The sequence below is a fragment of the Nicotiana sylvestris genome, chromosome 6 (assembly GCF_000393655.2).
Source record: "Nicotiana sylvestris chromosome 6, ASM39365v2, whole genome shotgun sequence".
Taxonomy (NCBI): Eukaryota; Viridiplantae; Streptophyta; class Magnoliopsida; order Solanales; family Solanaceae; genus Nicotiana; species Nicotiana sylvestris.
Window position 1 is genome coordinate 12,456,276 of NC_091062.1, and position 11,100 is coordinate 12,467,375.

General features: G+C 35.8%; 1 protein-coding gene across 1 annotated transcript; it reads right to left on the minus strand.

The window, feature by feature from the left end:
- Nucleotides 1–451: 451 nt before the first annotated feature.
- LOC104228678 (diacylglycerol O-acyltransferase 1-like) lies at nt 452–10,006 on the minus strand. The gene is made up of 16 exons (XM_009781190.2): nt 9,464–10,006; nt 8,067–8,147; nt 7,251–7,324; nt 7,090–7,165; nt 6,790–6,857; nt 5,900–6,023; nt 5,638–5,724; nt 4,757–4,858; nt 4,536–4,672; nt 3,421–3,502; nt 3,279–3,299; nt 1,977–2,039; nt 1,357–1,404; nt 1,195–1,257; nt 985–1,038; nt 452–864 (listed from the first exon to the last, which is right to left on the minus strand). Exons 1-16 carry the CDS (start codon nt 9,800–9,802, stop codon nt 760–762), a joined length of 1,524 nt encoding a protein of 507 aa, XP_009779492.1. The 5' UTR covers nt 9,803–10,006; the 3' UTR covers nt 452–759.
- Nucleotides 10,007–11,100: the final 1,094 nt, after the last annotated feature.

An 11,100-nucleotide genomic window follows, 5' to 3' on the forward strand; every position in this document is an offset into this window, starting at 1 on the left:
CTCATTAATAATGGGCCAAGAAATATTAAATGGTGTCGTAGGCGAGGGTTTCCGAGGAATACAAATAACTTCTGATTTTTTTCAGATTTGGCGAACATCTGGAATAACTAGTGGTACAACGGGTAAAATGAAAAATTTAAAGTTGAATTATTTCCAATTATAGAAATGTGTCATTGTTTTAGGAATAGACTAATAAGAAAAGTATCATCTAAATTGAAACGGAGGGGGTATTAAATTTGAATTCCAGTCATGTTCTTTTTTCCTCTGTCGTTTTACAAGCCTTCATATGTTCAGCATATTCATCAATTTATGATGGATAGAACTTAGAAGTAGTAGCAGTAACAAGTACGCAAATAATAAACATGTATGACAATAAGTGAATGTGTTAACTATATACTGACCATTATGAATGTGACATAAGAAATAGAGAAATTTCAAAGACTCCATCCCATCATGAATTCATGGTTTACTTACATTAAACAAGAATAATATACATTTGTATAGTGGTAACAGAAAAATATGGCACAGAGCAGCAATTCTGCTCAAGTCCCTAGTGTTACATTATAACAAAGAATATTCACGTTATGCGAGTCCATTTCAGCTGATAAGAACAACAAGAAGAATTCCTAGTCAGGAACTTACTCGTGGCAATAGCAATTGGTGCAGTTGTTGGCCAATGTTCCTTCCATCGGACTAGCTTAGCACTTGACAGTTCAAAGCTGCAACACTCACTCGTCCAACATAATATTCTGATGAAGCTTAACTTGCAGTACCTTTTCTGTTCATCACATCATGATAATAGAGAAGCACACACATTGGTTGACCAAGAATGCAGAAAAAGCACCAGAATGTCATGTTGCCCACCTGAAACAGTTCCCGCATTATGTATATCGTACTTCTTTAATTGGCTTCTCTACATAAAGTTACCAGTAACAAGAGAATAAATTATCTTAAGCTCATGAGTAACTGTGTGGAAAGACATACATTTGAGTTCTTGAACTTGTTTTGCAAGAAGTTCGTGAGTATGACCAACGGAATCTGATCAGAGAAAACACCACTATATGTCAGTACTCATGCAGATCAATGAAGATACAAGTCTTTCAATCAAGTATTTACTAATTTTATGACTAGAGCTCCCTTGTTATACCAATATATACACACATACACCAATGAGCGCATGTTAAACACCATTACCTGAAACATGATTCCAAGGAAAGCCCAAAACTTGAATAGTCGACAAGGAACAGCAATACACAGCTGAAGATAACAGCATCACATGTCATTCAAAGCCAGTCATTTTGAGTTGTCATAAGCTGTACTATTTGCTTCTGGTCTAAAAATAAAAGATGGAAGTACCTCGTGGAAAACAGCAGATACAAAGAAAGAAATCAACATCGCAACCCCCTGCATCAAGAATTCACTGGCAATTAAGTTAACACAATAGATCAAGAAATAAAGTATAGCATACAAATTGTAAGAACCAAACTTCTGTCAAAGTAGAAAGTGGAAAAATCATACGAAGCAGCAAACTGATGCTTTACACCAGACATACACTTACCAAAAAAAAGGCAGCCCGGTGTACTAAGCTCCCGCTATGCGCGAGGTCCGGGAAGGGCCAAACCACAAGGGTAGCAGCCTTACACTTACCAAAAAACTATCCGACAAATTAAAACCAATGACATGAAAAATATGAAGGTCTAATCTCAAATAAGTCTACGGGTTTTTACCATTTATAAACTCGAAACTCGGTAATTCAAAAATCCGTCTAGTATGCAAGGTTAAAGTGCTATGATTATTTATGTTTTGTGAAAAGAGAGGTGTAAGTAGAAGATCAAATAAGTGATGATTAACGCGACACCTTTCACGTCGAGTATATATTAGGAAACTAATAGCACACAAAAGATTAAAAATTAAGCAGACGGAAGATAATTCAACAACAAATTAGAATCTAGAACAAGAGAATTATCCGAAAGTACCTTAGGTATGCCATTCCTTAAGCATGGGAAATAAATGTGACGAACCATCCACTTATGTACAGGCTGCAGTTGTCACCAATACTTGGGTTACTATTGTCAAAAAAATGTTTGACAATCATGAAAGACTAAACCAAATAGAAACAAGTGCGCATAAAGACAATTTATCCCTCTTTACCAGTTTATCCTGGATAAGAATTGCATCTACGAAGAAAAGGAGCAGCATCTAGACATAATAATATTGTGTCCAAAAAGTACACGTGTAGGTTGTTTACTTACCTGGAGATTTGAACAATCTTTCTGTCCCATTTGATCTTGTGCTTTTTAAGTTTTCGGTTTACCTTTCAGCATTAAATATAATCTTAAAGTTCACTTTTGAAAACTGTTTACATTTGTTTAGAAAATCATAGAGAAAATCTAGACTTGAATCAACTGTTCAATTGACAAAATCAAGACCATTTTCCTTACTACACTTCAATATCTAGACCTTTTGCAGTAACAGATGGCAATACCGCTTATTTAACTTTCTCTAATGCTGAAAAACGATTGTGGTTGGTAACCTGATATTTCCGTTCATATTAACAAAAAGAACACAAGATATGAAACACTTTGATAGGTTCCCATTTGCCCGAGGCTTATAAGGAGTCGCATTTTATCAGGAAAAAGTAGAGGTGAAGAAAAGGATCGGACAGCTGAAAAAGCAAATATTTCGCAAGCATCATATTCACTGAAAAAACCACTCTCAGGCAAGCAAGACCATTTTCTCCCCCCGCCTCTGGAGACAGATGCACACAAGCAAGTAGGCTACTACCTACAGGATGCAATGAGTAGTCATTTCTCAATGTGCTCGTTGCCCACATGTGTGCATAGCCGTATATGGAACAGTCATTTGCCAATATACTCGGTGGCCAAATAAGTGCATAACACAACCCCCCAGGGTGGTTTCTCTTATCTGAGAGATTTTGCCGGATTGCCACTTTCATGCTTCAGAGACTCATTGAATGTCAGACATTTCAAGTCTTCTCAAGAGCTAGCCAGACAACCCGAAACAGGGAAGATTTCTCTTATAATAGGTTCGCATATGTCCAAAATCAAGCTAGACACTATAACATCAGTTTGTGTTAATGCAAAATTTACCCCAAAGCAAAACTGAGCAGTCCAAAATAGGATTCGTAACGCCATTTATCACAAGACTGAAACATCAATAGTCTTCTGAAAGTTCCACTTCCAGGTAACTAAGACAAACACATTTTTTGCATGCATAAATATCAGGCAATAACATAAAAAGAAGGTAGAATTACATACCATATTCCAGAGTCTCCAATACTGATAACAGCAGCCACAGTGGTACAACCACAAAAAAAGAAACAAATGAGAACCCTAGCAAGATCTGAATTGTTGGGATGCAGAAGCAAAAAGAACGAGGCAGTGTGATATTTTAATCTACCTCATCAATAGTTTTTGCATTCCACCAATCTTTGTAGAACTCACGATCCCCAAATCGCAGAAGTTCTGCAAGTATATTTAGCCTACAAAGAAATGTATTATGTAAATAGAACTCATTCTGTTGCAGTGCTAGAACACATAATCCATATATTTATTTTAGTAATTATTCAGATGTAACAGAATAAGTTCTAGCGTTTTATCCTGAAATGTGAAGCTTCTCATTATTTAACAAGAGATCCATTACTAGGAGTGCAGAAAACAGATAAACTCTAACCCCAATGAAGTCTTTATGGACTTTCACAGATTCGTTCTTGATAAACATAAACTTTACAAATTCACCATGGAGATATCATGAACTGGGCTGGATGGACAAATTTCTTTTATTTCATTATAGAGCATGAAATAATAACATCGAATCTCATAAAAGCAATTACATAACTAACATAAAAATACACCATCAATGCAAACATCAGGCGCAGACTTTGGCCTTTGACGAAGAAAACATAATTCCAAAACCCGATTGCGGTACGAGTTCTAATATGAATCAATATCTTAATAGTTAGCATTCGGTTTCAGAACTTAAATGCACACTCTTCTTTCATAGGAATTTTATCTAGTCTTTCAGTATACCCATTCAAGTTTCAGCTCCGGCATTTAACAGGCAGCTACCTATGTGTTGGTCTTTGGATAGATATAAAGGAGGGGAAAAACATTGCTGGATTAAAACCATTCAGGCTCATTAAGCACCTCCCATCCCATTTTGCACCTTCGATCGTTCAATATTTCATCCCCTCTAGTCAGCACTCACAACATTTAGACAATCCAGTTCAAGTATAATGTGATCTGTTTTTTTTTTTTTTTTTTTAAGATGGATAATGTGATTTGCGCTTTAAATGGTTAAAAAGTGACACGGAACAGTTTAGAAAAACATATCTGAAATGAAATACAGGAAAGCGTGATGACAAATACACAGCAAGAATGTTCCTAACACTTTTACTATACATTATAAATATCTTGCAAATAAGATTGGACATTAAAAAATATGGCAAGAAAGACAATAATCTATAAATAAATTCAAAAGCAAACTAAATTTATAAATCAAATTTAGAGGCATACCAAAGATGAAAGAGGCAGTAGAACATGCAGAGCCAGACATATAAATTTGGAAGTGAAAGCCTCAATACCCTCTCGATGGCGTATAAAAGGTCTCCTTTCAATGGATGTTGTGAGTTTTGCACAATTGGGTTAATATACTGCATTAAGATGCAAAGTTTAATATAGTTTACTTTGCCCGGAGAGAAGGGTGGCATTGAATTGTCAAGCTAAAGAGAAGTTACCTGTTCAATGATGAATCCCATAAATCCTGTAAAAATTACCAGCTTGATGAGTTGGCGTGTCAGCCACCCCTTCCGAATGCATGCAGTGCGAGGATAGCTAAGCTTCAGATAACAAAATAAACATATCCAAAAACTAATGAATTGATGAAACAAACAGTAAGAGAAAGTTAACAAAAAGTTCAAAATTTTGTCAGATTAGTGATGATAATGATTTCCTACTACTGTGAAAGGGATGGGACCTAATCCACGGGAAAAAGACCAGAGGGGCCTCAATTCTAGTATTCCCTAATTGTAGCCCCATTGCATTTGCGGAGACCACATTCAACTATTTTAAAGTTCGAAAAACAAGTATTTGTGGACATAAGCAGATCGGTATTCTAATTATATCTCCGTAAGAATATATGCGCGTGGCTGAAAAAATCTGTCCATGGACCATAGCAATATTTGATGCTCCAATTTGATCTTTTTAGCATAATTTAGACACATCCAATTGCTTCATCATTTAACATGCATATGAATACTTCAGGGCCAGGACATGCTTCAGCACAAAACTTGAAGAGAAAAAAAGGGTTTTAAGCATAGTCTCCCTAATAGCACAGAGACGATTCTGGAATAAAAAACCACATACTTGGCAATAAAATCACATGAAAGTTACTAGCATCAAAGACCTACAATCTCTTTAAATCCATGCAGACTCGGCGGAAAAAAGAACACAAAGGACTTTTTCAAACTTCGAACTAAACTGCTCGACAGAGTTAGCTAAATGAAATCTTGGTGAATCTAGAGAAACACAAGACACTGATCAGTAATGCACTTGTAGTAAACACTCTGACAGGGATGAAATCAGTGACAACAACTTCAGAAGGATTAACTGATCCTACCTGATAGCACAAAGTTGGGGCAACCATGAAGTAAGCCAAACTCTTGAAACTAACATCGTAAGAGTAGTTGATATCTGAATTTTCACCCTGAAATCATTTAAAAACTTGAAACGACAGACTTCATAGTTGCGACATCCCTCAGATGAGCAGAATACCAGCAAGAGTACCATCGTTTAAATAGAAAAGTTGGTTTGTCTTGAACATTTCCACGGGGAATGAATCAGATTTTTTGGATCCACAACAAAGAATAAACTAGTCATACCTTATCCACAGATTCCGCAAGCCGTCTCATATCATAACTTGTATGTGCATAAGAAACCAGTTTCATCCACACAACGCAAGCAAACAGCATCAATGTGACACCCGCTAGGAAAGCAGAATCACACCTGTGAAATTTAAAATACTTTTGACTCATTAGTTTTTCAATGTATATTATCATCAAAATAGAGTATGGAAACATTGTTGAAGATTCTCTCCTCACAGTTTAAATTTCAACTGAGTTTCAACAGGCCACTATCTGACCCAGTGTAATCAAAGGCAAAAAGCGTAGAAAAGCACCATGTGTCTGTCGGACTTTAGGCAACCACTAGCTATAGTGAAGAAAAGCGCAATGAAAATAAAAATAAAAATATGTTTATGTAACACGGAAATGATAATTCTATATAAACAATCTTTACATGGATCAAAGAATTAAAAAGCTGCAATTTGTTGATATTTGTTGATATATTTGAAGTAAAAACAATGTCATTTTAAGTTCAAAAATCATTTTAAATCTCTGAATTAGCAATGACTCACTTGTCCCCTTGTCCATGCAACAAATTTCTAATTCAGATCAATGATTCTTTTACTAACTTTCTAATTTTCCAACCTAATTCATCTATAATGTTTCCTTAACAATCCATACATGCAACCGCTTAATGTTTAAAGACGACCTCTTAACCGGAAATCCAACTTAGAAATTAAAATCAATTCATAAGCAACAACTTCTAAAACCCAGATAATAGCGCATTTTTTAACATTCACCAAATTCTATCATAACAATGTCTCAATTGTATAACACACACACAGAGACCCCGCCAGTGAAGGCCGACTGAGCAGCTTCTTAAGAGGATGTGTTTATCAAAGTTTCATGACCACAGAATAAGGACAAACCTGAGTATGACCATAACTGGATACAAAATGGCAGCTGTTGTGATAATTATGTGAAGAGTGACAACTACCTGCGAGATCAGTTAGAAAATTTACTTGCTAAACTTAAAGTCAAAAAACAAGAAAAAGTAACATGAGTTCAAAGATTGACAACATCAGGAAGGACAAGTCACAAGAGCCAGAATTATTCCGGTGTAAATCTTCTTGAAGACTGTGACTCATCCATGTCTGAGCAGACTCTTTTCCTTGATATGGAAGGATTACCATAAGATGAAGGTAAAACAAGAGGTTACTCTGACTTACACGTTCAGTCATATACTTCTTCTGTGCCAGCTTCTCGACAAGAAAAGCAGCAAGAGGGAAAATGGGGAGACTAAGACTGCAAGCACACCAACAACTTTAATATTTTATCTTCAACAATGACAGCATAAAAACCAGATTAAAAAAGGGATTAAGAATACTACCAACACAGCAGAAGTGGCCAATCTCTTAATGATGTTGAACTAAACCAGAAGCCAGAGCCAATTAACAAGCCATACTGCAATAGTAGTCAAGAGTCTGTTATGTGCAAAATGAAAACTAGAACCCTCTGAAATATAGTCATATCTCATAGCCCAATTGCTACTAAAAAGTTACAGGGATTAGAGACAGCAACAGGGCAGGTTGGGCGGGTTTAGATGGGATGAGGCTTCAACTGCCACGTCTCGGCCCCACTGTGCTTTTCCCTATGATAATGTGCCATCTCATCTTGTTCCTCTCCCCCTCCCCACCAATTTTTCTGACATTTTTCAAGTTTTATAACATCCCAAAAATTTATGATTCTAATCGCAATTGGCAAGGTTCTCATTCCATCAGATTCTTCAAAACGCATTTTCCCCGCTTCTCTTTCCAGATTTTCCTGGTATCTATTTGGATTTTAAAACCTTAGTCTTTTCAATTTTCCCGATAGATTTAATGGTGGAAATTCTCCTAAGACTTACATGAACATAGCATACTGAAATCATGGTGTGGGTTCCTCACTAGCCGTTAACTCAAATACATATTCATCAATCTGCAATGACAACTCAACACATAGGGGTCTTGGAGAACATACCCTATGATTTCCTTTTATTGTTTTTATAAAGACATCACAATTCTCAACTTTTTCACTTTGTTTGGTCAGCCCCATTGCCACCCCTAAGAGGAACTTTTGAAGTCGATAAATATGCATCATACTCGGGAAGGTTTCCACTCTCTAGACAAATGGAACAGAGGACTGACATTAGAGAAACAAAATGTACCTTCATCAAATTTTCGATAATCAGCCTGCTGTTTACGGCAATAAGCACCACTACACAGAGATTGAGTAGGCCTGCATGACTCTACAACAAGATGCACGAACTAAATTAGAAAAAGAGCTCTACAACCACTTAATTATGGGGAATTCAGACTAACTATGGTAGATATCACTCGTAAGACACCTGAAATGCAACAACAAATAATACATATTTGAGATTGTGTACACCAAAGGTTGTTAACTTCCACTGTCTTGGTTAGTCTATGAACAATTAGTGAACGTCGGTAATGAATAAAAATCAGTATGTTCCAACTCTATTCTTGCGGAGTCACGCACTGTTTTTCCATCCAATAATTAAGCACAGTACAACAGGCATATAATTTTATAAATTCAACTGCTAGTACCAAGTGTTAGATCAACTCAGCATCTATTCCAGATATCTTGTCCCCAAATCTTAGAAACCGGGCTTCATTGTAAATGACATGTTCCTCCATCATGAAGGGCCATAACCCTATTAACAAAATTTCTTTGTTCTCTGATGAGGGTAACAATAGCCACTTTATGAGATTTCATAGAGGCCTTGGTTTTGAGATCGAATTGAGCACATCAACGTAGTTGCAGCTCCCAGTATTAGCAACCTGCTGGATACCAGCATAAGTTTCCAACTAATAATGGAGATAGTTATTGCTTGAAGCAAGTGTAAGACAAAACAAAATTATTGCCCATTGAGTTTATCATTTCTAGCAGAAAATTTCATCCTTGCAGAAGCTTTCTTCTGAACAAGCTGGCTTCGGTCATACACCAAACTGCGTTTCATAATACCATAATACACATACCTCACCTGATTACTCAGCATTATGGTACTCAGATATTTACTTGAACCTAACTCTCATGCTTTATTTAATGGGAAGGTATTCTTAAGATTTTTGGTGCTAGAGGCTAAAAAGACAACAAAAAAGGTCTACTGAACAGAAGAACCATCCTTTTCTGCAGGTCAAATTGCCAATCAACAGCCAATAGCATTGCTAAAAAAAATTTGACTTCTTGATTAGCGAGTGGTGCAATGAACAAAATGATCAAAAGGTACCTCACATTCAAAACTTACATTCCATTCTAACTTGAGTTTAAGTTCTATGCATTGATAGTGCAGATACTTTAAACGTAATTGCAGGTAACCTTATTTAATAGTACTCCATTAATTATTAACCTAGAATAAACGGTAAGTAATCTGTTATTGTTATTGATAGTGTACAAGGTCAATGTATACAACTTAAATCCTACGAACTTTGACTTTATCCTATTTACCTTTTAACACTCTTCCATTAGTTGAGTTCAACCAAAAAACAAATAAGCCTATTATTAGAGAAAATTAAGTCAAAACAGTAAGAAAAAAGAGCATACTTGTTTGAAAATGGCAGCGGAGCTGAGAGGACTTTCCTTGATTCGCCGATGAGCCGGCGCCGACGCTCTATAAACATATTTCAACGGCGTCGTTTCAGTTGCTTTCCTCTGCTCCTCATTCTCAACCTTCTCCTCCTGAATTTCATTTCCATCACTGAACTTGCCATCTCCGACGTCACCTGTTACGTCATCCGAGCTACTAGAAGCTTCCATCGCGGAGCTGGAATCCGACTCCGTCACATCCTCCACAGCTTTAGCACCACCGCTACGTCGCCTTCGAAGGTTGCTGTTATCGTCGCTCGACGACGTAAGACTCTCCGGCGACTCCGTGATCGTCATCGATCTCGCTTTATTACTTCTACAAATCACCAGAAAATTGATGGAACTTTCCACAGAAACAACGAATTTGACTAGAAATTGAAAAGGATAGTGTAGAAAGAAGATGAATAATAGTCAAGGGAAGTTTATATGTATATAGTATATTATATGGAGATAAGCGTGTGCTAAAAAAAGGCGGGTTTTTAACTTTAGATGTAAATGAACTGTTTTTCGTTATATGTATGTATTGTTAAGGAATATACGTAGGGAGAGGCGTGTGGAGCCATAAAGGTAAGTTTCGAGAAGAACGTGACGACAATCTGTTGTAATGTTGGAAGTTTCTTATGGGAATTCCAGAACAAATACCCGCGTTTACCCTGCGTTTGGTTCCCCACACCAGAAAAAATATTTTAGCACATAATAATTAATGAAAAGTTTGATTGGTTATTAAGGGTACTCTCCCTCCGTTCACTTTTATTTAGCACATAATATTTATTACTCATTTCAAATTATTATCTCAAATCCAATAAAATATGCATAAATTAAAATGGGTATCATGGTAAATTATACACTTCATTTATTATTTCTTAAGGGGCATGAAAAGTCAAAACGTGCCAAGTAAAGTGAACGGAGGGAGTATTTAAATGGAATACGAATATGAATAGTAATTGGGAAACTATTTAAAAACAAAACAAAAATATTTTTCGATTAAATAATGTAAAATAATCTTTTCATTAGTAATTAATGAGTAAATAATTTTATTCACTATAATTACCACATAAATAAGTTATATATAACGTAATTTATTTATGAATTTTAACCTGTCATAGTAGGTTAGTTATTATTTTCGTCATATCTTCGATACGTCTAGTTATTAATCTAGTTATATTTTGTACGTGCATCATAATTTGTTTAAACCAATCTTTAGGTGGATTTTTGGTTTTTATGTTTGCTTTTGAAAATTCCTATTTGAAAGAGGTCCAAATTCGCTCCAAACTATCCGAAAAAGGCTTAATTTTGCCTTACACTATATTTTTGGTCCATTCAAAATTGGTGTACTCCATTTGTCCAAATTCTTTGTAAAAAGGTCCAAATTTATCACCCAATGTTTGACCTATGATCTAAAATTAGACTCAGGTTGGAACTTTTGTTAGGGGTCAACCTGTAAAAATGAAATTTTTGCTGATGACAAAGTAATATTAGACCACAAGTTTATCAGAGCACAAAATTGCTCAATTTTTTATTGTGCATAGGCAAATTTAACCCTTTTTCCCTTTTCAAAAAATTTACTAGTTATACTTTTCAAATTCAGTTACATC

What these genes read in the sequence shown, in the direction of transcription:
- LOC104228678 (XM_009781190.2), bottom strand. Translation starts at nt 9,802, where the DNA reads ATGACGATCACGGAGTCGCCGGAGAGTCTTACGTCGTCGAGCGACGAT. An exon ending in TGGGATTCATCATTGAACAG is followed by an intron (nt 4,673 to 4,756) that starts GTAACTTCTCTT and finishes ATCTTAATGCAG; the next exon opens with TATATTAACCCAATTGTGCA. An exon ending in ACAAGTTCAAGAACTCAAAT is followed by an intron (nt 865 to 984) that starts GTATGTCTTTCC and finishes GAACTGTTTCAG; the next exon opens with GTGGGCAACATGACATTCTG.